This window comes from Rissa tridactyla, chromosome 3 (assembly GCF_028500815.1).
Source record: "Rissa tridactyla isolate bRisTri1 chromosome 3, bRisTri1.patW.cur.20221130, whole genome shotgun sequence".
Classification (NCBI taxonomy): Eukaryota; Metazoa; Chordata; class Aves; order Charadriiformes; family Laridae; genus Rissa; species Rissa tridactyla.
Genome location: NC_071468.1, coordinates 81,041,218 through 81,068,760, shown reverse-complemented (window position 1 = coordinate 81,068,760; position 27,543 = coordinate 81,041,218). Strand labels below are relative to the sequence as shown.

The 27,543-nt window shown below is 36.8% G+C and overlaps 1 protein-coding gene across 8 annotated transcripts in view; it reads right to left on the bottom strand.

Moving 5' to 3' along the window:
• ASCC3 (activating signal cointegrator 1 complex subunit 3) overlaps window positions 1-27,543 on the bottom strand; it is a 274,324-nt gene that overhangs the window by 232,488 nt on the left and 14,293 nt on the right. For 7 of the 8 annotated variants that reach the window (XM_054195069.1, XM_054195072.1, XM_054195073.1 and 4 more), the window contains 3 exons: window positions 23,619-23,762; window positions 22,702-22,852; window positions 19,803-20,386 (listed from right to left, as the gene is read on the bottom strand). In XM_054195069.1, coding sequence (XP_054051044.1) covers window positions 19,803-20,386; window positions 22,702-22,852; window positions 23,619-23,708 — 825 coding nt within the window. In that variant the 5' untranslated portion in view covers window positions 23,709-23,762. Of the gene's footprint in view, window positions 1-19,802; window positions 20,387-21,237; window positions 21,309-22,701; window positions 22,853-23,618; window positions 23,763-27,543 lie in introns of those variants that run through there. The other variant, XM_054195071.1, reaches the window with a different exon arrangement.

Sequence of the window (27,543 nt, the reverse complement as noted above, 5' to 3'; positions counted from 1 at the left end):
ACACCTACTAGAAGCCTGACAGAGATCATGGTTGGAAAACAACCATTGAGAGCTAAACCAAGACAGAAGTATAGGTGCTGAGAGATGGAGAACAAATTAAAGAGCAAGATCTGTCACCACCTACCATTGATGGTAGAAATGGTGACAATGGTAGAAAAAGTTTTCAAAGAGCAGAAAATAACTAAACTTGAGGACTTGTATGATCAATATGTTACTAATCATCAGATTTGTTCATACTATAGGAGTAATCCACTGCTTCCTCCTAATTAAGGTATTAAGAACTACCACAGAATACCGCTGTTTCAATTCTTAATCTTCTCATTTGTTTAGACTTCCAAGACCAGGGCAGGGTCCATTCACAAGGATTTCTACCATTTAAAAAAAAAACTTTGACATTCATTGGTGTTTTTAAGCCTAATTTTCAAAGTAATAAACAAATTAAACAACAAACTGAACTTCTATAACAATAGACACCATTAAAGATCTAAGCAGCAGCTGCACCTTATGGTAATTCATGAAAAACAGTATGAGCTGGAGAGCAACCACCACTTATTGGAATCCAACTTCAATAAAGTGAATGCTGAGTCTATCTTCAAAAATAGCACAAAATCTGCTTTCTTAAAAAAACCTTTGCACTGTAAGAATTATATATTTAATATTATATAGTCCTACTACCCAAATAATCCTGATCAAAATTTAGAGAGAAAACATGAGTTAAAACTAAACAAACTTCCACACAGTTCATCTTACTCAAAAGAGAAAGAGGTGCCAAAGTTTGTACAAAGTAACCACCCCACTACTGCTATCAATCTTATACTGGAAAGCACTTACACTTTATAGTAACAGGTTGACTGTATAAATCAAAGAGCAGGAAAGAGAAAATTAGGGAGCTGTGTTAAACTGCCTCATGCCTACTAGGAGAAACAAAGCCCCAAGGCACAGAAAATATCTGAATAAAGGGGCCTCCTTTTGCCAGGACATACCTTTCCTATAATAAGTTTTATTTTTTGATGGTATAAATTGAAGTTATCAACACAGGTTGGAGTGGCTGAACCAGCTGTAAAAGTGCAAAATCCACAACACCCTGCAGTACCTACTAAATGCTGATGTAGTCCTGACAGCCGCAGTTCAGTCTCATGCCTGGATGTTCAGCCAGAGGCACTATGCTGAAGCGACTGCTTATTAAAGTTGCTTTGCATCTTGATTTACAAAAAACAAACACATTACTAGTCATGGGAGGCTGTGTCATTTCCTAATGCACAGAACTGGCTTCCTTATGATGGTGGTTAAGGTGATTGCCCTACTACACTGCAGAGTATGTCTACAAAGATTCAAACTCCTCAAAGTGGAGTAGTGAAAGAAAAACAAAGTAAACATTTATGTAAAATGGAAAGCTTGAGAAAGCTATGAGGCAACTTGTTCAATCCTATCTACTTCTAAGCCTCTCCGAGTGATGAAGCACTAATCCCCAATTAGTTGCACTGCTCCTTTGGACAAATATCTAGTGTAAACTGCATAAAAATTCCTAATATTCACTATAGAAAATGAGAGCTTCTTCAGAGGTTTTACGTTGTTGAGAAAAAAATTTTGGATACAACATTTTACTTCTAAACATTTTGCTTTCTCTTCTAGAGAAGAAAAGGCAAATTGAAAAACTGTGATGCAGTCCTAGCAATTTATGTAGCTTAAAAGGCTGATTACTATACTCCATTCCAAATGAAATGCTTTCCATTAATCAAACCCAGGAGCTTGCAGGGTGATATTCAATCCAACAGTCCGCAGGATGAAGTTTCTAGCATTCAAATGCCAACTAGACGCAATGAATCTTAGAAGGACAGTGAAGCTGAGGACCATGTTGATGACAGCCTAATGGGAGCTTTTAATGAAAAAACTACCAGAGTAACAGGATGTTCCTGGAAATATTTTCAACACTTTCCTAGCATCATATTTATTTCTAACATATTGAGCTTCCACGACTCATCTCAAGTGCTTATTCCAACAAGGGGACAATAGGGAAATTTATGCTTGAAATAAAAATGGTGCAGGTCTGAATGGCAGACGTGTTCCCGGCCCTTGAGCCTGTAACTTAAATGCCATTAATGACTTCAACATGGCTGATGGAAAAACCTTAAACAACGTTTAACAGTGCATGTAAAAAAAAAAAAAAATAGCTACCCAGATCATGACCCTTTCATGACAGCCTGTTAGGAAAAAACATCTGTGCAATCTTGTTTGCAAAAATCTGTGAGAGGTCTGGCACAGAAAGTGGCACAGGGGCATAATTCTGTATTCAGTGTAGGCATTTCAGATTTGATAGATTATTATATATTCTGGCCTGAAAAGTCAACATCCAAGACCCTGAAAGCAGGCAAAGGAATCTGGTGAATGTTCATAGCTGCCTTTTTTATAAGTTATAATGAGATAAATTAGAGAATGGGCAACTGTTGGAGAGACTGTGTGTCAATCAGCGGTTTCTTGAATACCAGCCAAACTATTAACGTTCCTTGAAGTCAGTAACAGACCGCACCCAAAAGGCAACCCCCACTGCCTTCAATAACAAAGGTCACAGATGACTTCAGCTACTACTCAGTGACCATAAAGACGTAGAATAGTGTGATATATGGCCACTCATATTTTTTTGAATGATTTTTACATTTCACTTTATGTGCATAGCCTTAGTATCTGGAAGAAAGTGCAACGAGCAATTAATCTAGGAACCAAAGGACAAGATGTGTCATATTGTATTAGAAAGGTGAGGCAAGGTCCCCATGCTAATAATTGTTACTGAATATATGATAGTTATATGGGAAAAGTAAGGAGACACAGGCAGCAGCCTTCCAGATAAACAGCCATTTTTTCAAGTAAGGCTCAGCCATAAAAAGTATATCTTTATTCTGGAACTCACAGTTCAAGACTGTAACAAGATTTTACTCTGATTGTTAAATAGCTATATTCACTTTTCAATTCTGTAAGGCACAACTTACAAGGAGCCTTGGAGGTCCTTAGTGTGACCTCAAATATGAGGTACAGAATGTATTACTTTGACATCATAAACTCTCTGCCATCACAAAGGCATTTTCTTGATTTTCTCATCTTGTATGAGGTGGAAAGGGATCCTATAAAAAACAAAATTTTTCCTGAGATTTACGTGCAAACAAAAATAGACTAGGAACAGTCCCTGTACCTTGCTTGAGTCTTAGTACTCAGTACTGCTCTGCAGCAGTAAATGAAACTGAACCAAAGTCAGCCAACCAGTGTTTGTCCTCTATCTTTCTACCTTTACAGCCTAACAGCTGGTCTAGGTTGCAGAGTACCACCTCCACAACTAATTGCTATGCCTGCACTTAGTAGTTTGTTTGCAGATGATTTTGCTTCACAAGGCACAGTTTTCAAATAGCTGTAGAAGAATCATCTCCACAGCACAATCTCGAGTTTCTTCTGTTCTAGTAGCTATTGATTAACTGAAATGATTGCTTCCTTTCAAAAATTATAGGGAAAATAAGACCTTTTTATTGAGTTACAGACTTACTGCAAAATCTGTCTGGATATACTACCCCAACAATACCAGACAGAAAAACTGATATTAGCTATTGCTTAAAAGATTCAGTAACAAAAACAAAGACATTGAAGATAGAGGCTTTTTTTTCCATGAGAAAATTCAACACAAACTTTGTGGATGTAATGTATACACTGACCACCATTTACTACTGTGCTACTGAAAAGTAACGGACTAATACCTCTTACATCTAAATATCATAGAAGAACATTTGATTTGAAAACAAAAAGCAAGTTTTCTGTATTTTCATGTTTCTTACAGGTCGATTAAAACAGGAAAAGCCAGATGAAGCATAATTTCTTACCATTGTTATTAACAACAGGTATTAGGTGTGTGGGAAAGTCTTTCTGCTTTCAGATCTGCTTTTCTTTTTTCAAGCCTGGCATTTCTGAATATGCAGCCCAGCACATTAAGTCCACTTATATACGTATGATCTTCCAATCCTAGGAACTATTTCCACCCAGGAGACTTGCACAGAGTCTTCACAAGCTCAGTTTAACTGTACCTGCCCCACAGCGGCCATGCACTTCAAGCACTTTGAAGGTGAGTTGCTGATAAACTATGTGTATGCAGAATGCATTTCTGATCACTATTCATCGGTACGGGGGCTGGAGGATTCTCATACCGTAACCTCAGCAACCACTGGGATCAGATACGACAGAACAATGGGCAAGCATTTTCATGGGACGAGGAGCACCTGGCTCTCAGACAGCCTCCAGTGGAATCAAGTGCCAGCTTCACAAGGATGAATGAGAAGTTACTACTTGTCATCAAAGAGATCTTAAGGATCTTAAGATAGAAGAAGACAGAGTAAGGAAGCTGATGGAGAAGTTTCCATATAACATTGTCTTTGGGAAAGATACCTGCATAAAGATAATGCATTAATGACAAATTGTTACTCAACATTCAACTTTTGGTTGCTCTTATTACTTCATTTGCAGTGCAACAAAAAATGCTGGAAATCTGGTCTTCAGCCCAGGACACATTTTTAATCCAGCTGTAAAAGTTCAATGCACAAATAGAGACAAGACACAGACAATCGTTCTTTTTAATATCGTTTCTCTTCAGCACATTTGCATACACTCTATTTCTGTATCCACAGATGACTATGCAATTTTACTTCAACTACACACTAGCAGAATCACAGCAAGAAAAATTCCAAAGTTAGTATTAAAACATGAAAACTAATTTCTTAGAAGACTCAGCCTACTGGTATTAGCCAAGACTCCTTTTAAATCAAATTGAAATCTAAAGTTAAAACACAGAAATTGATCAGTTACAGGGAAAAAAATTAAGATAATTATTTTTCTTATATAATAAGACTCAAAAAATCAGACTATCAAATTGAAAGCACATGCAAATATTGCTTAATAGGCCTAAAAAGTCATCTTACCTATTTAATTTCCTATCAGTTTTGATACAGATATCTCTATTCTTATATAAAAAATAGCATAATCTGTCACAGCATAATTCTAAACTATCTGCTAGAAGTTTTCCTCCAGCTCCTTGTGCAAGTCTGTACTAAAACTGCCTAATGTACTTGACAGACAAGCACAAAAACCAAAGCACCTTGGTAAATTTTCTTAATTTCTAAGTGAAAATAAGTAGACTTGAGAGATCACCAACATCATCAATGTTTTAACACTGACTAATTAGAAACTTACACAGATGCACTAATTTTGAAAATTTCAAACGTATAGCTACAAGGCAACTTCCACCAGCTTACTTAGCCTAAAGACTTCAGTAATTAGAAATAATGTCAAACCCAGCTACAAACAGCAGACTACTGACATGCCTTTTGAAAAGGAAGCCCTGAAGACCAATTTAAACATAGAAAAACTTGCTGTTACATGATTTCTTAAACTAGTATTTATCTTCAGAAATATTCTGAGATTAGCTATTTATGAATTTTGAAGGAAAAAAACTGCTAAAATTAGCTAATTGCTGCACTTGCCACTTTTCTAAGCACAGGGAGCAGGCAAATTTGGAATTACTGAATGAGTATTTGTAAAGGTACTAGATAGATGACTGCGTCACTATTTCAGTAATACAAATACAAGTTCTCCTGAAGAGAAAAAATATTTTAAAAAAAATCTAAGACAGCATAACTTGAATAGGAGACTCCAGATGCCATTTCATTCTGTACTGAGGGCAAACAGCAAAGCAGATACGGGGCTAAGACATACTCACTTTACCCAGCAGAAAACATACATTTGTAGAAGAAGTTTTTGTATCAGAATCAAACATCCAAACCAAATTTTTTAGGATTGATGATTTCAGATACTTATAACGTGGTGGTGGTTGGCACAGAATTCTTTCCTGCAAAAGACAAAAATCTACAGATATTCTTAAAGGACAGCAATTCCCAAACCTGACTGTTTTAGAAAAAGGACTTTGCCAAGCATGCAGCCGTTCGCTTCTAGTCCAACACTTCTGCTATCCTCAAGTGTAACGACAAGGTACAAGAAAATGCCAAAAAGCCAAGCAGTTTATTCAGGTTGCTTAACGGAGGCGGATGATGAAGAGTAGTAAAGGACCCTAATACTGAAAGCTAGTTTTATCCCAATTAGGATAGCAATTAAGCTCTCCATGAAAGGCTGCCGGGCCCAGCAGGCTGCCCCAGGGAACGAGGCCCAAAGGCCTCACACCTTTGCTCACCTCGACCAGCCCCAGGGCTGCCACGCGCTCGGGTGGGTGAGAAGGAAACAAGACAAGTTTTTCCTGAAACATAGCCTTTTGTATTCCTTTTAATTTTTAGCCTAGCTTTCCAAGGAAGCAAGGCCTACCAAATCACTCTGCACGTTTACCAGTACGTGAACAAACAAACAAGTTTTACGCCTCTTCAGTAACTTCTAATTTGACAGAGAGACAGAAATTTTCTGGGGCCAGCAGAGGAGATTGATCCAAATGACTGCTTTTTGTGTTTCCTGCCCTTCTCCCCTGCGTGGCCACAGCGCCAGCCCAGCGGTGTCCGCAGGCTTGGGCAGGGAAGCACCAGCACAAGCTCTTCTTCAGCCAGCAAAGCTGCGGCAAACGTGGGGTGTTGGAAACCACACAAGATGGAGAGCTTCAGGAAACCTTGCTCTGTGACTTTTGCAGCTCAAGCAGCTGTAGGTTTGGTTTGTTTGGGGGTTTTTTTGCAGGGTTTTCCCCCTTCCCGCCTTCCACAAAATGATTTGGAGGAGAATGATTTTTTGTCTAGTTAATGAGTGAGCTTTAATCTTTACTGGTGTTATATGACTGCATTTCTTGCAGAACTTGTAGTTCCTTATGTCTCCATGAAAAGAACTTCTTTGCATCAAAGAAAATAAAAATTAAAAGTTCTATCAGCTACAGGAGCTCGCTCTAGAAAAAGATCTCATTAAGTTTAATGCTATATTGAACCTGATTCAAAAGTGATCATGAATAGATCAAGCCTCACACCACCTCAAAGATCCAAGCAGCTTTCTCTCAGTACAAAACTGAAGGAATTGACAGGAAAGAGGAAAAGTTACTGACAGGAAGGAGAGCGACCAGCTCTTAGCACCAGGATGAAACCTAGCATCTTTGGGCTCTCACTGTGGCTCTTTCATCATTTCTTAAGTTATGTCCTCAGAAAACAGCACTCAAACGCCATTCAATTTGGTTTCTTATGAAGGGAGACAGCATGGCTCTGTTTTCACAAAAAGACAAAGTTTCCTATCATCCTTGGGGTTTCAACAGTCCTTGGACATCAACAGAGCTGTATACTTCTGATTTAAAAAAAAGAAGGCCACAACTAAAAAAGGAGAAAACCGTATATAAAAAAAAAACAAAACTGGATTATGTTCTATATATGAAAGGGGAGCAGTTAAGCTCTACGGTCAAGAATAATGAGACCCAAGCTTTGTATGTCTGAATATAAAAATTCTTAGTAATTTTAATAAAATTACAAAGAGAAGAATATGAGCTTGAAAAGCCAGTCTCATGCCAAGTTAGAAGCTTTGATGATAAGATAAAGATAAAACACCACAGGGGTGATCCACATATGCCTGTACTTTCCCATAATGGGGACTGCTTTTATGAACTAGGTAATGGGGAATAAGCTTTGTGATATGTTAATTTGTTAGGGCTAGAAAGTCCTTTTACTGAACAAAAGGAAGAGCCACTTTGACGCTAAAAAGCAAACATGTTCTATGAGACACGTTGCTTTTACATGAAAATATCTGTGATGCAAGGCTACACACAAATGCACAAAACTAACAGCTAATGTTATAATTTCACAATATGTTAGGAAAAATCCAGATTAACTTAGACCAACATTAGTATCATATCCAAAGTTTTCATGTGGTGCATATACATCGCAAGGAACATTTAAATTATCTGGTTTTAAGTCAAACTGGATGTTAAGCAGTAGCCTTTTGAACAGAATGTTCTCTCAAATGAGCCTTACAACAAGAGCTACCCCACTTCTTTATTGATTTTAAACAAGAAATAATAATTTCTAAGGACAACTTGAATTTTGTTTACTTTCAACTATGCGAACATCTTCTTATAGTAAACTTGCGTGTGATGGTTATTAAGAGACAAACCTAACAGATTAATTTTTAGGAAACAGCTATGTGAAAGTAACACAACGGCAACAGAAATTCTGTCCTCAGGGAAGTTCCCTGCCAAAAGTCTTCTAAATTGTCCAAGGACAAAAGAGGAGCCATACTGAATTCAAAGAGGTTTGGAAATTAAATTCTGGAGTGACTTTAGGGAGGACATAGGCAAATAATGACAGAATAGAAAGTAGGAGGAATGTGAACTATTAAAAAATTACTCTGGCTATGAGCACTTCCTGATTTTTGTTACGTCACAGATACCTGGAAAAATTACTAGATATTGCTCTTCCATGTTTTCTAACAAACCTCTAAACTATGATACTGAAGCTTGGGATTCATAACCATTTGTAAACATTCAGACAAGGATCCTAGATAGGTTTCCTAAACTTATAGCTAAATTTATGATCACTACTAGATTAGTAACAATCACTGGTGGAGCTGGTTGAAGAGTTCTCCAGGACCAGAAGATGAATATTTCTGGAAGTCAGGTAAGTACTTCCATTTTCTTCTGTCATCAAAAATAAGCCATTTATAACTTTTAAGGTACCTTTTTAGATAACATTTTAGCTATCACTTCAGACTTTGTTCAATATTGCAAAAATAAGATACCAAATGAACGGTGGTTCAGTAATAATGAAAAACTACTACTAATAGTAGAAAGTATGTAACAGGGACATACCGACACAGCCTGTGACAATTCCCATTACTAAAGAGCACTGGTAGTCTAGCTATGCCCTTTATAAAAATGGATATCGAATATTTATTGAGATAATAAAAACTACTCCTGATTCTCAGTGTCTGCTTAAAGCCCTTACAGACAACTGAATTTCCATGTCCAAATGGAGCAATTAGGTAGCTTACAGCATTCCGAAGAATGTCTCACAAGGAGTAGACAACTGCTCTGTGTGTAACAGATCTAAGAGTTGCTGCTCGTGCACGTTTCTTTTAACTGTGAAAATTGCTTGGTTACTGTAAAAGCTATGCTAGCACTGGGAACAAACTTGCCTAAAATCTGAAAGTTAACCGAAACTCTTGGTGAGATTTTTTTCCTCACCAAGATGAACAGCCAATATTTACAAAATGTTTGTTTTATGCTGCCAGTCTATTGCTATCCCCTCCCTCTCTCTGAGTGCCTTTTCCTGCAAGCCACAGCTCGCTGATGCATTACTCCCACACTAAATATGTTTGTACTATTTCTACGTCTTCGCATCAAGCCAGAGCGGCAATTATTTTTTCATAGTTCATTTCCTCAGTTTTCCATGCTTTATTTCACAAGCTACCTTCTATACAATGGACCTCCTGTGAACCCTTTTCCAATTATTTTTTAGCACCTCCTGTATATAGTAAAGATGAAGTCATCTTCTGAAACTGCTTTCCCTATCAATAGACAGTCCATATTAACACATTCTCCACTTAAGATCAACTATAAAATGTAGTTGTAACACTGAAAGTATCTGGCAGTGCTTACAATGAAGGTCTTCAAGGTTGTTACAAAAGGATATATACACACAGATGTTGATGTTCTTGAAAGATGTTCAGCCAAAACAACACTTTCTGGTTGTAGCTTTTTTGTTTTTTATTTAAATATCCACATACATGGATGCATACTTTTATGTTTTCAGCATCTGTATTTTTTTAAAGAATGCCAATTTAACTAGCATGTTAGGGTATTTAACTTTTAATTTGATCATGTTGGGTAAGGAGAGTCAGTGGGCCCCTTATTGTGAAATTCCACTTACAAATCCCTTCACTCACCTAACTACCACAGTTTTGTTTTGGTCCGTAATGAACTTAAAAAATAACAAGGAACAGCTTAATAATGACTTTTACATAACAAAAGAAAATACCACAATTTTTCGCTATTCTTACACGTAGCCTCCAAAAACCTAATCTCCACAAATTTAGGGCTTTAATAAACATTGATGAGTAATAAAATATAGCAATATATAACTATGTATATAATACACTATATTATACTATATATAATATATAGTAATACAAGACGCTGAAGCACAGAATGCTTTTGTTGCTTTTCTGCAGAGTCCATGCCTAGCTCCAGCACTAGAGCTCTTTGGCCTCAAATATCAAAGATTTTCCCTGCATTAATGCATTTTTGAAAGCGGTTTCATGACATCTTTTGTCTGTTACGATAAATAAGTAAGTAATAAATACGATAGCTCATAAAAAAATAGTTCATGCTCTGAAACAAGCTATTTAGTCAAAGTTTTAATAAAAAAAAAAATCCCTTAATGTAATCTCTTTTTTCCATTTTGAATGAAATAGTTGCAGTATGACTATGCTCTGCTTACATGAGCATTCAGTTTTTGCTAAATGTTTTATATAGTTCTTACTATATCTGCTTATACCAGTTGTTCAAGTGTAATTTATTAACAGTGTGAAGCTCATTGGATTAAAACTAGTTAAAATCAGTAAGGTGTAGTTAACCAGTCAGTGTGCAACCAGATATCCAGTTCCTCGGTGGGAAAGTCTCATAAAAATGCAACAGCAACATAACACTGAAGCTTTTCTAAGTGGCAAAACCTTCCCAAGCCACGTAGAAATACATGTTAGTGCAATCCTATTTTGTAATGGTGTTATTTTGCTGGCTGTGCATGTAAAATATCAGCTATTTATACATACACAGTTCAGAAAACACTCCTGTAAAATAAGTTAAAGACATAAGCAGAGACTAAGACAAGTAGTAAAAACAAAACGCTTTTGAAATCAAGGACAAATCTCCAACTGAATTTAATAATGCTAGCATTTTATCCTAGAGGTTTTGTCTTTGCACTTACACATGTTTAATTATTATTTCAAAATACATTCAAATTTTCCTATTTCTTTCACTTTGGACAATTGTGTCAGCCACTTCACCACTGGCTTCAGTTTTTAGCCAATTTATTTTTCTCACTCACTAACAAGCTGTACTGTTTACTTATGCCTTGGAACATGATGCTATTTATTATATTTCCAAAAGTGTTTCCTACTACATTTTCTAAAGATTATATACTAAAACTACTTCTATTGGCCTCAAGTTCTGCCAAATCGCATTTTGACACCAAAGTCTTTCTCCACCTAAGAATAGCTTGATGAAAACCGTGCAGGGAAAACAGCTGCCTTGCGCTGGGGCCCTTCGAGCACCTTTGGTTCTGCTTCAGATGAGTTAGAAAAGCTGCAGCTGGGAGCCCTAAGCCTGAAGAGAAGGGCACAGCAGCTTAAACAGACAAGCCAAACTTGGGCTTTGACAGGGAACAGAGAACCTTCTGGGAGCACTGAAGCACACACAGTTAGACTGTTGTGCCGAGCCCGTGACAAGTAAAGCTGAGTTTCCGATAGCAGAATGTTCACATTTGATATTTGGAGGAGCTAAGCATTTGCAAAGTCCAATACCCGGCATTCTACACAGCAGCAAAAAGCTGACGCTTCACGTCATATCTTGCTTAAGGAAAGGTAGGTACACATCTACTTTCACGCCCGCACGCTGCACTTTTCTGATGGAGAAGGTCAGCTTGTAACTAGGGGAATGGCTACGCAGCATATGCAAACAAGATCCACTTGCTGTCTGAGCCAAGCAAAAGTATTAGTCAAATATTGAGCCAGAGCTGATTGTACTGTGCACAGATAATGCAGCCTGCTTCTCCAAAGCATCTCTCTTGGAGCCTGCACAGTATGTCAGAAGAATGATCTCAACACTGGCAACTGAGCGCCACACAAGTCTGCAAAAAATGAAATGTCAAAGCACTTTTCACAGTATTATAACATGAACTGTGAGAGTTCAGAGCTCTTAATATAAATTACATATTCAGACTGCTCAGGGAATCACTTTCAATACAGACCTGAGAATTATTAAACTGAATTCAGGTTCAGAAATGAGAGTTAAACATTTCTCAGGTCATCAAATTTTTGGATACTAATAACTAGAACATACAGTTTTTATTTGTAAAATTTAACACTAAAGTTCTGATTAAAAGCAATGAGCAAGAAGTAAATACGGAGAACAGTGTCTGTAATGTGTGCTACTGACAAACAGCACCCAAGTCACTAGTAGGAAATTAAATCTACACTAGTAGGAAATTAAATCTTAAATCTAAATGTAGATTTAAGACCTGCTTAGTCTTACTTTAAAGTAACGTGATTTTGTGCAATGCTGTATATGCTCTTCCACTTGGTTACCTGAAGTAGTGAGCAAATGTGTGCAACCTGTAGGAACTCAAAAATCCTTTTGTAGTTGGTTTGCATTATAAGCTCTAAAACGTGCTCTTTCCTGTTGAACTGTATTTCAGCATCATTTCACAATGTAACATTTGTCTTAGCTTACACCTGAAAAAAATTTTAAATGTTCACATAAATAATGTTAGGCTTTTAAAGGGTATTAGAAATTTGGTTGTGTAAATTAACACTTTCTGTATTTTCTCTTAAGAGAATAATGACCATTACAGATTCCTGCTTAATGCAAGAAGCTAAATGAATGATTTCTCTGAACAAAAACGTCCATTATTTATAGATACTTAATTTAGGAGACCAATTTAATACATATGAAATCAAGGTCACTAAGATCTAATTGAGATTACTTGCAACACAAGGACTATTTATTTCCTGTATACCCCAACTCATTAAGTTACACATAAGGTTAAAATACAAGTACTTAAAAGGTCTACTCAATTTATTTATATTATGAGATTCTGCTACGAAGGAACTTGTTACAAAACAAGAAGTTTTTTAACTTAGAAAAAGAACATACTAGTGTAAGGAATAGTTTACACTGATTTTAATGCAAGAAATCTATCAGGAAAAATGAAGACTTAAGTTAAGTTAATACAGAATTAGGAGAAACTATAACAGAAGAATTTTCCCCAATTACTTCTATTTATTCAACTGAAATGACAGAATCACAGAACTGTTGAGGTTAGAAGGAACCTCTGGAGATCATCTAGTCTCCAGGGTTGGAGACGCCACAACCTCTTGAGTAAACTGCTCCTCTGTCTGACCACCCTCACAGTGAAAAGTTTTTTATGTTTATATGGAACATCCTGTATTTCAGTCTATGCCCAGTGCCTCTCGTCCTGCCATTGGGTATCACCGACAGGAGATACCCTTACCATCAGACCTGATCAGCTCACATCCCCCTGAGCCTTCCCTTCTCCAGGCTGAACGACCCAGATTTTATTTGTTCATCTTACTGCTCAAAGCAGGGCAATAAAATGCATGAGTATGATTTAATTAAGAAAGCCTAACATTTGAATAATAACTACAGATAGCTTTCATAGCTTTAGCTCTGTGCTGCTTGCCTTCCTCTCCATTTTATAAGCAAAAGGAAACAAGTATACCTACCAATAAAATAGTATTAACAACAGAGTTAAAAGAAATTTAGTTGATGACATGTATTCTCCAGAATAAGAGGCGAGCACTGATCAAAGACAGTCTAGACACACTTTTCGTCACGATCAGACTGTCATGTGAAATGCAGTATCACCATTTTTTAATAATAACTGTTTCAATTGTAAGGGGGGACGAAGATTTGTTCAAACAAGAGGGGACATCATCAGATAGAGTGATGGTAATCCAAGAACCGTGAGGTTTCTTGGAAGATAATCACAATAGATGAAAGTGATATTTACTCAGCCTCGAAAAACGCTCTTTCCTTGCAGCACTGTAAAACACCGAGTGTTTTCCCCTCAAAAAGTCCAAACACAACAGTGAACATTATCCATGACAATTTAAGGGGTCTTATCTCCTTCACCAACCCATCATTTTGTAGAGTAACCTACTACCCAATATTAATATGGGTATTGGAAATTAATTCAGCAGCCAGTATTTAAAAAACAAACAAACAAAACAAAACCACAGAGGCTTTCTACGTTCTAAAAGATATGCATCTTTCTATAGTATCCATGAGATACATGGAAAAAAAAAAAGTAAAAAAAAATTATCAACTGTTATTAAAGTGCTCGGGGAAAAAAAATGTATTATCTGTTGACTTCTGAGCTCAATAGTTTCCATTCTGATCAGAATTACCAACACTGACCAGTCCTGTTTTACCATGAATTATGTGCCCTGTGATTTGCAAACTGCAGTGGGAAGCTGCTACTTCTATTACCAAATTTGTCCAATTTGTCCATTTTGGTTTAGACATGAAGAATTTCTTTAAAAAAAAAAAAGTCATCGCTGCAGGCTGAAGGACTGAAGGATACATAGTTTTAGAAATACAACTTAGTTTTTGAAAACTAAGTATCAAAAAAAGACATTGAAATCCAAGTTTGTCTAACTCCGGAAAAAGCTTTGTAATCTCTGAATACCTTTTCTTTTTCTTATTTAACTGCAATCATCATTTAATAAGAGTTTGATATGTGAATTTCCTGCTTAAAAGAAACTGTGTATTTTTCCAGCTATGATGCTATACTAGATTTGACTGGGTAGATTGGAAAGACTTCTTAAAAGATGCCTACAGAGGAAAAAAAAAAAAAACCAAACCAAACCAAAAAAACTCATCTCCTGCTATGTGTTTCTTTTATTTATTGGCTCATATCCCTACATCAGGGAATAATTTTTAGTGCCTTTTGCTTTGAAAGTATCCAGGCATGTTTTCCATTCCAAGTTCCACGGACCAGCAGACTTTACTATCTAGGTCCCTTACTGTAGCGCAAATTTCCCTTTTGAAAGGGAAATCTTGATTCTTAATAATTGACAGTGTTAATTACTGACCTGTTACTTTAATTACTTTCAATTTTTAAATTAAAATTCAAATTTTTATACAGTTAAAGAAAAAAATTTTGGCTATAAGGGTAAGGTGGTTAAAGAGAAAAGAGCATGGATATAAAAATGGTCACATCGAAGCTAGGATCAAAATTCAGCGCTTGCTGTTCTCGCAGCTTCAGTGCAAGATAATCTTTCATAAATCTTCAAAAACTGACACATCAAATTGTAGGTCATGGAGCACACATCTATAAATGCAATAACACTGCAGATAAGAAAAATATAAATAAGATTGGAGAAGAGTTTAAAGCATACATTTTGGAAAATATATCCTTTCCAGGTAACTGGAAAATGGCATAAACGTAGCATGGGCTTACTAATGATACATCACTTGGTCTAACACTTCATTAATCTAGAAAATGAACAAATAGCAGTTGTCTCACATCTGGACTTCATTTAAAACATTGCAATTTTCCACATGAGGACTTGTTAAATTCGTGAAGATGAGCATTAATAGAAGAATTAAAAGTTGGCAAGGAACTGCCTGAAGGGTAAATGAAAGGAAAGGCAGTGTTGAAAAGGCGTAATAGTGTCTGGAAAAAAGTTACAAGTGCAGTTCTTTGATGCTCATTTTTTAAATTGGTTTAAAAAAAAAAAGAGGACAACTGTAGCACAGGAAAAGTGATCATAAAACCATCCCTGAATAAAGCTAGAAAGCAGATAACAAGGGTTCATTTTAACCACCCAGGCAACAAGACTCTGGAGCAGTCTTCAGATGAGAAGTTGGGACAAACTTTCCCACATTCTTTTATTAATGAGTCTTCTTTCATTTAAAGTATCGTATTACTGAGAGAAAAGGTCCCTTCCAGATTCTGTGAAAGCTTAAACAGATTTTGCTTTCCTTTGCTCTTCTGTACTCCTTTTGCAGAAAGGCGGGTGGCAGACACAGAGGAGCTTCCTGCCAGTTCGTTGAATTGACAAATTAGTTAAGGTCCCCTTGTTCCTGATCCCAAGAGCATTTACAGGTTCAACCAGCAAAGCATATTGGCAGATATTTGTGGTGGGATTAGGACAGGGCAACAGAAACAATGTAGATGAACTCAAGTGGAAAAAAAAAAAAAAAAAAAAAATCATTATATTGCCACCAGTGACAAAGACAACTAACAAAGAGTTACAGGCAGAAGCCTGAGAGACAACGGAGCTCCACATAGCAGAGCCTGGGGAAAACTGTCTAAAAGGCTGTTGCTACATCAAGCATTCAGAGAGACACAAACATCACACTGAAAAAAAAATCCTATTTAACAAAACAACAAAATAATCTATTAACTTCCATCCTGAAATAAGCATGAAAAGAACTGAATTTCAGTAATAAAACTGTAACCCTGTGGCTCTAATGAAGAGTATGTATTACTGATGGATTTATTAAGGAAGAGGTGCTGCCCAACTCTTGACCTCTTTTTTTTTTCCATCATATAAAACCTATATTCCACAACTTGTACTTTTCTGATTTCAGGTCTACTTTGATTTGAAAGGAATGTTTTTGACCCTTGAAGGAAGGATTCAGCACCTTCAAACTCCACGTTACTACTTTTTGGTCTCTTAATGTAGTTTTCATTACCCGGAACAAGGAAGAGGCCATATCTTTCTTCTGCAGTAGAAATGATGAATAATGAATTCTTCTTAGAAATGAAATAAAAAGGAAGGCTTGTTTCGCACTATGACAGTTTGCAATACAGCTGGATTGTGTTTAACTGATGGAAGCCCTGGATATTGTAGTTCAAGTACGTGTATCCGTTACATTTTAATGCAGAGAGCTGGAGATAGTCGCAACTGTAGAGCAGACAAAAGAACCTAAGCAGTAAACTTCTTGTGCCTTTTTTTAATGGTCAAATAAATGTATCATATATAGAGATAAGTAGACATATGTGCTACTCACATAATATGCAAACTACTACTTACAATGTAATTTTCTTGAAACAGTTCTGCTGTTTCACATCATAGCCTAGTGTTCTTCTAGTCATTTATACAGCATTTAACATGATTTTGCCTGGGAAACATAATTTAATCTAATACGCTGAATGACATTAATGTTTCTTAATTTTATTTGGGAAAAGTTCTTCCCTTGGCCTGAGATGAATAAATTGCACAATTTTTCATAATCTGTGCAGTATAAATTAGACCTTAAGACACTTCTGATTGCATTTCCTTTTTTCCCTTCTAGTTATTTTACCTCCATAGGAAATTTCTTCCTGTTTTGTTATGATACCTCTGCATTAGTGTGAAAATAGAGTAAGGTATCTCCAAAATAAAATTCAGAAAAATTTTGCACATAAACTATGGCAAGGGTTCACAGAGGAAAGAGACACAGACTCTGAGAACAGCATGGTGTAACCGAAGACGGACTAAACTCCTCCAACTATTTCCTAGATACCCTGGGAGGGGTTAGGTGGCCAAGTTGCTAAAATGCTCTCAGATGCCTCAAGTCTTCACTCTGAAAGTGTCATACACTAGGAACTGAGTACTTGAATTGAGGAATGCACTGCAGACCGAATTTTAATAAAAAATAATAATAAAAAAGCATGACGGTTATTGGGCAAAACTCTATAGTCTGCTACCAGCTTTTTCTTTCCGTTTTTAAATAATGGACTTGTTACCGCATCGTTACCATTTCATACTCATCAACAAGATCTGACATATAGCAAAAAGCATGCTCCAGAAGCTGTCATTTAGCTTTACTAGACTTTATGTCCCCAATGAAAAGTATGTGCCCTAAACACTGAGAAAATAAGTTATAACTCCCATATCACTCCAAGCATAAGAATCAATTTTCCTCTAATTAAGAGTCACCAGTGATGTGCCAGATAAACAAACTGTCCCAAAGGAAGCATGCAATGTTCTTATATAGTGAAAACAAAGAACAAAGAATTTCTTCTACCTCACCAACCACTTCAAATGTAAGCTATACAGTGCTGGAGAAAGAAGCTCATTTCAGTTCTTTGTAGAGTTCATTAAGTAGATAAAAACCTGAACAGCATACATGTGTGTGCCTATTACACACACTACAAAAAAAACACAGGATGTAACCCCTGAAATGATCTAAAAATGTTCATATTCTTAATGTGATCTGCAATCTTAATAAAATTTGCTAAAGGATCAAATGGAATTGTCTTAGAAAAGTCCACTCGCCAATATCCTCACCACCAGCATGTTCTTTTCTTGTGTAATAATAAATATCTTCCTAAACAGAAGAATAGACACGGCCACTGTTTTAAAATATGAAAGCGTATCTTACAGATCTGGATTTTTATTTACAAAGAAATATCCTTTCATATTAATGGTTCTTTTTTTCTTGGTTCATAAAGAAAAACAGAATTTCATAGAGAACAGAGTCTTTAGCATGAATGCATCACCCCAATTAATGTAAGATTTTCAGTATGCATGATCAATCACATACTTGTTATACCATCTCATACGGCAAATCTATGACCTAGTTCTAGAAATGGGTTATCTTCAGGTTTAAAAGCACCATCTGCTTTTAATGATGCCACCAGCAAAATTGCTGTAATAAAAAAAAAAAAAAAAACAAATCCCTAAGTGATGGTAAAATCCAAAGCCCAGAATAAATTTTCAAGTTATGACTACTCTTACAGAGAGCACCCTTTTAACAGCAACCTTTAACAAAAGGTGATCAGGTTCAAATTAGTCTTACCCCCTCCTTGACATCCACACTGTGCAATGAACAATGAATTAATAAGATTGTTGCAAGGAAAGGCAACTTGAGGGCCGAAATAAGAAGGAATGGGGAGAAAATTTATTTTTTTATTACCAAGAGTTCTTAGAAGTCCAAAATAAGATACAGGTTTCAGACACTCAAGGGAAAGAATAGTTTTTCTCTTTAGTAATGCAAAGAAAAGGATTGACTCTGGCTAAATAATCTTCAGAAATGTATGTGTACATTAGTAAACAATTTCTTCATGTTATCAAATTAAAACTCCTGTAAAGACATCAAGACAGAAATTTTGCCAGCAAGTCTTTGTTTCAAAAACTAAAGGAAATTAAGTCTTTACCGGTGATGTACATAAAAACTGATAGCTTGAACTTTCTGCCAACTGATTTAGCAAACAATTATGATCATAAAGTTGCAAAATAAAAATAAAGTTATTTCTTCTTGCTTCAAGTGAAAGGTTTCAAGCATTTCCTTTAACATTTCACAGATTAAACTTAGGTGTTAAGTAGGCATTATGCAGGAGTATGGAACTATTTCTGCATACCCTGTGACTATATCTGAAAAGTCTTTCACTGATCCAGAAAAAAAAAAAAAAAGAAATCGAAATCTTTATCTCTGTACAATTAATAAACTTCAGGTCCCTATGGCAAATGAAGCCTTTAATCATGCTCTTCCCCCTTCTACCACTACGCTTATCCTTCAACTCCAGTCTCCCAGCAACTGTTCTCTCTCCCTCAAGCTTTCTCTGCCCTTCTTGTAATAAACCCACCCCCTTTCCTTATCGAAAGAAACAGAAGTGATATGACAAAGTTTTAAAGTAGCACCACCTGCGCAATCCTCTAACTTTCCTTCCACCAACAGGAAGGCTCTGAAAATGGAGATGGAACCTGCCCAAGAAAGTTAACTTCAGTTTGGCTTTGCAATTCCTCACACTTACATACCGTAGCTTAAATTGCCTAATGCTTAAAAAGAAAGTATGGAGAAGCTGAGCAAATGGCCAAAAAAAAAAAATAATTGCCTGTCTGTTATGGGGGAAAGGAGACTATTCACATAAAATTCATGCTGCATCCATCTTCTGCCTGGTAAATTAAGATGCTGCCATGTAATTTTTCTCAAGACAAAAAAAAAAAAAAAAAAAAAAACAGAAAAGAGAGAGAACAGACGACACTTGGATAAAATATATTGGCATAATGCAATATGAAATAATTGTATATTTCTGCAATATTCAAATACATGCAGTACAGTTAATACACTACTATACCTCATTTTGAAGTTCATCACCACTTTTGGCAGAAGCAAGCATCTCGTACAAAGTACAACAGAGGTCTTCTGTCGTTGGCCCTCCAGGGGTACCTCCTTGAGATTCATTCAGATACTTTCCAACTTCACACCATAAAAAAGAATCATCTACTTTTTCCGAAGACTTGAGATCAGATTTCTCATCACAGTGATTCTGTAAGTGATTCAGCTGGCTATTCAGAAATTTGTTATAATCTAAGCTTATAATTTTCTGTGTATCGGCCTCACCATTCACAGGCAGCTCCTCAGAGTGATCCAAATCATGCATGTCAAATGAAAACACTGTATTTTTACCGAAGAACACTCTGTTATCACCATTTTGCTCTTCAGCCATCTGTACGAGTGCTGTAAGCTGTTCTTCAGTGAAGTGAGAAGCAATCCGACATGTGGCATTACAAGCTGCAGTAGCAGATGATGATGGAAATGGCCCAAACATCTGCTTGATCTCCTTTGTCTCATCATGGCCAACACAGTTTTTCCTGTGAAATGTCTTAAAGAGAAAAACAGCTCCGCTTTCAATTGCTTCTTGTCCATTTTCAGCTCCAACTGTTAACAAAACCAAAAACAAATGTAACTTTATACACTTCAAACTAATTCTCTTTCATTGTCTAAAACATAACTGTATTCAATTTCTTGCTGCAAGTCTCATCAACAGAGATATGAAACGAAGACCATAACAACAAGTAGCAATTGTTGCAAGGTACTGAATTATAAAAGGTATACAACAATAAGTCTTCATTATCCTTGTACTTACTATAAATTCATATTAAGGATTACCAGTGTTTTTTTTTCCAAGTTAGAGGAGAAACTTGCCTGAGGTCTTAAACTCACAATAGTATATTTATGAGCTTTTTAAAGGTAACAAATTTCCACTTTGTCTCACTGTTTATTCACTGCCTAATCTGAATATTCATAACAGACTAAACATATAGAACTCATCTGAGAATTACTACATTCTTGTAGTAATTCCCAGCAGAATTACTACAAAATGTGTGTTAGTTAGAAATCTAAATTCATGCATTTATTTGCTGTAATTTCTTTGGGCAGTTTTTCTACCTACAAAACAACATATTATGCAAATAAAGTATTAGAGAAAAAGACAAATTTACCTCTTACACAAATATTCAAAGGTACTCAAGGAAAACATAAGCAAAACCACCTATCAGGAACCAAAATGTCACTACTGAAGAAAATTTTAAAAGTCATCAAGCATAAACTAAACAAAACCAGCCAGCATACTGGGGTTTTTGTTTGTTTTATATGAGGACAAAATGCAGAAATTTTTTTTAAGTTTAAAAAATGTGTTCTAAAAAACTGGGTAGATTATTCCAACATTTTTAGTATAATTAGCTTTTCTCACAAGATAGCATAAATTTTAAAACATCTTAAAAGCTTACTGTGGAGATTTACATGCTGCTGTTGTCAAGATGTCTTTATCTGGTCAATTCTTCAGTTATATCAGGATCAACCAGCAGAACTCCAGCAGAGAACAGTATGATTTAAGTGATAAAACTGAAGATAAACCCCTGGTATGGCTAATTTAAAAGAACTATTAAAATGAACTCTCTATTTTAAAAGGAACAGTATTATTCATTTTTTAACCCCCCCCAAATGGCACTTCTGGCATAGTAAGCGTGGCAATTCTCTTTTCAGTAATCAAAACTGTCTTGTGCCTGCCTCTGTATACCTCTGCTATCCAGTTATGGGCCTACATATTTGCTCTACTACGTCCCTGTTTTCTGCCTGTTAAAAGACTTAACGAAATTAGTGGGAAAATTACAAATTACTTTGACATTCTTACTTATGACTTGATTCAACTTAGGTTAGACTTTAACCCCAGCAAAATCAAGGCATTTTTTCCCCACAATGTAACAGGAAAGAGCAAAAGAAATCCAGCATAAGCAAATGGAACAAGGCTGAGAAACTAGAAACTTAACATATAAATGGAGGTGCCTAAAAATTCAGAATTTCTCTTGAATTTCCCTATGGTGAACTTTGAAAAGCAGAAAACCTCATGGAGAAGATTGGAGGTGATATTTACAGGATAATTAGATACCTACATATGGAAGATACGTGACATAAAGAGACACGCGTATACAATATATACGTAAATAGATCCCAAAGGAAAAAGGTGGCTCAGCCTTCCTTTCAGCATTAGCCATATAGAAATCACAGGAAAAATAAATAAATCCAAGACTAAAAAATTATATAGACCTAAACTTGGGTGCATGAACCTCACTCGTATTCCTAACATACAAATACACATCATTATTTAAAGTCACTTGTGTCAGAAGTACTAAACTAGTAGTTTTAGTCTGTTGATCAAAAACTAAGTTTTCACACTTTCTTTGCCATAATGTATTTCAGTTTTAAAAGCTTAATTCCAGATAAGTGAAATTTATTATTTATTTTCTCCTCAACATCAAACACTTCAAGCAGGAAACATTTTTTAGATTATTTATCTGCCTGTGTAGCAGTCCAATTTTTCATGATACCAATCACACGGAATTAAAGCAGATAACACCAAGATTGTTCTTTTCTCAGTGTACTGCCATTCCAAAAGAAGCTGTTGCTTTTGCTTACTGAAGGTCAATCACAAACCATACCACACACTATATAATACTATCAAAAAGCAAGGATTCCACTTAACAATGGAATCATATTTTAAAATAAAACAGAAGGGCAGATTGTGCATATACATATCAGATTAACTGGAGTTTCCAAGATATTTCAGGGCAAACCTCGCATCAAGTTAGAACTAAAATTGTACCCGTATGCAAAGTATGCAAGCAGAAAGCAGCTTGAGAAAAAAACCCCAACAAAGCAGTGTATTATTAGACTACTAGGGAATGAAAACATACCTATTTGTTTTGCAGCTTGTAATATAGTTTTTAAATCACCATTTACAGTTTGATGTTCTTTTTTGTCCAAATTGTCATCAACAAACTTTATTATCTTCTTCCAAGTAAGATCAGACTTCAGCAACTGTTCATGTAGTTTTGATCTTTTAATCTGAAAATGCAAAATGTTTTGGGTTTGGTTTTTTTTTTTTTTTGTTTTTTTATTTCAAATTACTATATGGAGTTTCCTTTACAATTAAACACCTGATAAAACCATCTCTTTCCAATTGCATTCAGTTTCCCCTATTATCTGTTCTTTACACCCTTTCCTGACTGTAAGGAAGAAGGAGGATACACACATACACACTCTCTCACTACTTTACTCTTTCCAAGGCAGAATTCTCTGCAAAGTGAAACTCTTGCAACTTCAAGCGATTTACAGCGCTCAAGATTCCAAATTTGTTTCACATTACAGGTTCCACAATATATCTATTGCTTTAATGCAGTATTTCTTGGGGGAAAAAGTACCTAAATTCAGTATAACTGCATTTATTCTAAACATCCCCCCAACAAGAGTCCGAGGTGAATATAATATTCAAAGGGAGACATTTGGCTCCCCAGCTCTGTGTAAGCTCAAAAAAGCCCAAACATACCAGCCCAGCCCAACTTAACTTCCTGAAAGATGAAATAACAGTGCTGCACGAACACAGCCAAGCAACCTTATCCATATAGCACATAAATCACAAAGCTACAGCAAATCTGACTTTGAGTGAAGACACTATGAAGGAAAGGACAGGAAACTATACACACTCTGCCCAGTCTTGCTTGCCTACTTTTATTAAATAGCAATGCAACTGAAGAAAGCAAACAATTCTAACGATATACACACTAATACTTTACAATTATGCTTTGGAGAAGAGAAAAAAAAATATCTTTACCGTTAAGTCAGCTAATTCTTCACTGTAATCCTCATGTTTAGTGACATTTGAAAAGGAGCGTAAAGCGCCTGTAAGACGAGGCAAGGCCATCTGTTACTCATTCAGTGATCCATAGGATGAGAAATCAAATCCCAGTTCAAGCACCTAGATGAGAACAAAACAAATAACATGGCTTTGTTAATGCTATAATACGAACTCGCATCACAAACTTGAAAGACCTTTTTAAGCAAGCAGAACTTGGCTGGCACTTCAATTAAACAAGTTTAAAAAAAAAAACAAACTCTCTCTCAAAATGCTGATAATCAAAATTCAATAGAAGGAATGTGAAAGGCACAGAGCGTAGGCAAGACATGGTAACATGCGGAGGTCACTCTGCAAACTCCTCTTCTCTCTCCTCCCTAAAGAAAAGTTACCAGCAATGAGGCAAAGTGGCAATTATTCCTTTAGCACCACTAACACAAGAGTACTATAGTGAAGTCTATGTAACTGAACTTTAGCTCCCAACATCAGTAAGTGATTACAACCCACGGGAAGATTTCCTCTGAATCAGCCCACACTGGGAGCTTTCAGGTCATCAACAGCCTCCAGCACTGATGCAGGGGCATCCTTCTTGACAACCGGTTAGCCATCTTTAACCAGCAAACAGGCAAAGAAAATTACAACAGGAAAAAAAAGATCATAATACGCATAGCACTGAACTATTGGAAGAGATAAAGGGAATAAAGGGGCTGCTGGAAAATTGTAAAAAAGCGTGCCTCGGGATGTTTTCATCTCACAGCCGGGAGCGTTACACACACACACGTACATAGCACGGGGCTCTCCCCAGGACTACAGCCTATTTCTGTGCGGTCTTATTTCCTGTGTGAAACAGGCTCATACAGCAAAACACAGCTGTTCTCCATCTGAACTTGTACTCGTTCCAAGCTTTTTACTGAAACTATTCTCAAAGTTGTTTAATTTTGAAAGGTGCCCACAGCTGAATTGTTTAATGAACCCTAATGCACAGCTACAGTTTCTGATGGTAGCAGATAGACACAGATTTAGATTATTTTTGAAACAACTAATGATACCATTACAAACCTAATGATCTGCATCATTCTTAGCATGCAAGACCATCAGCCATCCAGAATTTAAAGAACTTAAAACAGAGTTAATAAAATGACTTCTCCCCCCCCCAGAGTCATATACTGTACAGAACTTCCTGCTTTAATCCAATTATCCTTAACATTTTTCTTCATTTAATGACTACATTTGTATTTTAGCTACCAACTTTGCAATACAGCACAGAAGCAAATCCAGATGCAGTGTTCCAGTCACAGGCAGAGAAATGTCACTGACTTGTCAGGTCTGCTTGTTTTCTCACCTCGCGTCAAGATGCTTTTTGAGAAAAGCTATCACAACAGCTGATACTTTCAAGACAAACGTTATAATGACGAAGCTACAAAATATGGAAAGATAAAATCTGTAACTGAGAAGGTGATAGAGAGGACATGTTCAAGCCTAGAAGCAGAGCCAAGCAACACCGCGGCTTTTGAGACATTCAGTGGATATATGACATGGAGGTCATATCAGCGTAGCTCCTGGTGAAAACATCCTCTGAACATTATAGCCACCATTACAGAAGAGAAGCAACATGTCCGAAATTTGAGGGAATCTAACCTGACCTTTTCTGTTTGGAACCAAACAAAAAAGGTAAATCACTCTTTTACTGCTCCAATGCTATTAGCTGTTAAAGATCACTCCATTTTGCCCATCTATTTTATACCTACACTCAAATACCTATTTCTATAGAATTATGGTTCTTTACAATAACATACCAACATAATTGTAATATTATTATCTTAATTGTCCTTTCTGAAATAACGTGCACAGTAATTTATGAAAGTTTGAACCCACTTTAAAAGGTTCAATTTTCACACACACTTCTAGGAGATTTTAAAGCATCTCCAGCAGGCCCATCTCAGTTAGGAACTGAGTTTTAAAGGAGTATTTCTTCCTCCTTTATTCGTCATGTTATTAATACTGTCTGAAAGAAAAAACCTGGAACCCTAGACAACAAGTAAGGGCACACCTCCATGACCACAAGTTGGACAAAGAGCAAAATCCAGCCCCGAAGCCCTGCAGTTGAGCTTATACTAATAAATGCTGCTCCACACATGCCTATGTGTTTTCAGAACTTGCTGGTCCCCAGGGGGGCTGATCTGGCAGAGCAGCTGCCCAAGGCTTCTGCACCTTATTTGTAGGCAAACCCCACATGCCCTTCACTTCTGGTCCATGACACCCACGCTCACCAGGGCACCACAAGAAAACAAAAATAGCCATCAATTAGAAGGCAGGGGACAGGTGCAATTACTCTACTGTTAATGTGAAAACCAAGGTGAAGAGTAGGAACTTACACAATTATTCTGTAGCATCCTATAGGCAGCTGTAAATACTGGGCCAAAAATGCTGTGGCCCTATGAGATGCAGCATAAATTTACATTTGTTTAAAAAAAAAAATATTAGTTACCTGCTTTCGTGTAAAGCCTGCTGATGTAGATACCTGCCTGCATCACACTACCTTTAGAATGGATGAGCTACTGTAATAAATAGAATCATGTTTGTTAATCAAATCAGGCTTTCTTAAAGGCTGGTGAAAACTTACACTGTTTCGACTCTTCACATACTTGAATCGCAGGCATCCAGCGTGTTATCTGGTGCACTTTGATACCTCAAGGCCTAAATCACAGGCATCCGGTGTGCTGTCTGGGGCACTTTGACACCTCAAGGCCTAAATCACAGGCATCTGGTGTGTTTTAACACTTCAAAGGGAAGAGCTAATTTGTGAGATAAGCTGAAAAGAGTCTCCCCAAGGACACTGATAAAGATGAGGAGCCTTCAGCCTCACGACCATCAGGAGCCGGGACAAGACCGACCCCCTAGCAACACGTCACTTAGACACGGAATATACCAGGATTGACACATATACGGGAACCAGAAGAGTATATAATCAACTACTTTCGGGGAGTGGGTGTGCGCCGTTGGCGGAGCAAAGACTCCCCGGCCGCCCAGCGCTGTTTTGCTTGTTGCCGCTTGCTTAATAAACTAATTTGATTAATTGGACTGGTTCCTGTCAATTATTGGGCCTCAATCTATAACACTACTGCTTGTCTTCCCACAGTGACCACAAGGGTAACTAATCCATAGGATCACAGAATGGTTTGGGTTGGAAGGGACCTTAAAGATCATCCAGTTCAACCCCTGCCGTGGGCAGGGACACCTCCCATTAGATCAAGTTGCTCAAAGCCCCATCCAGCCTGGCCTTGAACACCTCCAGGGATGGGGCATCCACAGCTTCTCGGGGCAACCTGTTCCAGTGCCTCACCACCCTCACAGCAAAGAATTCCTTCTGATTTGACAGAAATATACCTGTTTGCCTGCAGCTTGATCTGAAATGTCTGTACTAACTACAAAATGACCCTGCTAAGGTTTTGGAACAAGGAACTAAAAGGCAGCAGTGATTAAACCCTTTGCACCAGGACCCACATATAGAGATGCGAGATGAAATTTTGCCATTCTTCTGCCCATTCCCCCTCGAGAAAAAGGTGTAAGAACAGGTACCATCTTATTTCATGTTTGTAGAGGGACAAGTGGAATGGGAATCTAACCTTAAGAGCAGTGCATCTTCACATGGTAAAAATATCTCTCCCCCCACCCCAACAAGTAAGGACAATTTGGGCCCATTCTGCTAATGATATTTAGGAAAAGGAACTGAAGTTTAATGATTCCTATCACTATGTCAGATTTCCTGCCTCTTAAGAAAACCTTAACTTTTCACCAAGCTTGTTTGTAAAGCAGAAAAAGCAATATCCACCTTTCTAAAGCTTTGAGAGGATGAGAGGCAATAACTTTTAAAGCTTATTTTACTTCTTTTAAAAGCAAGTGT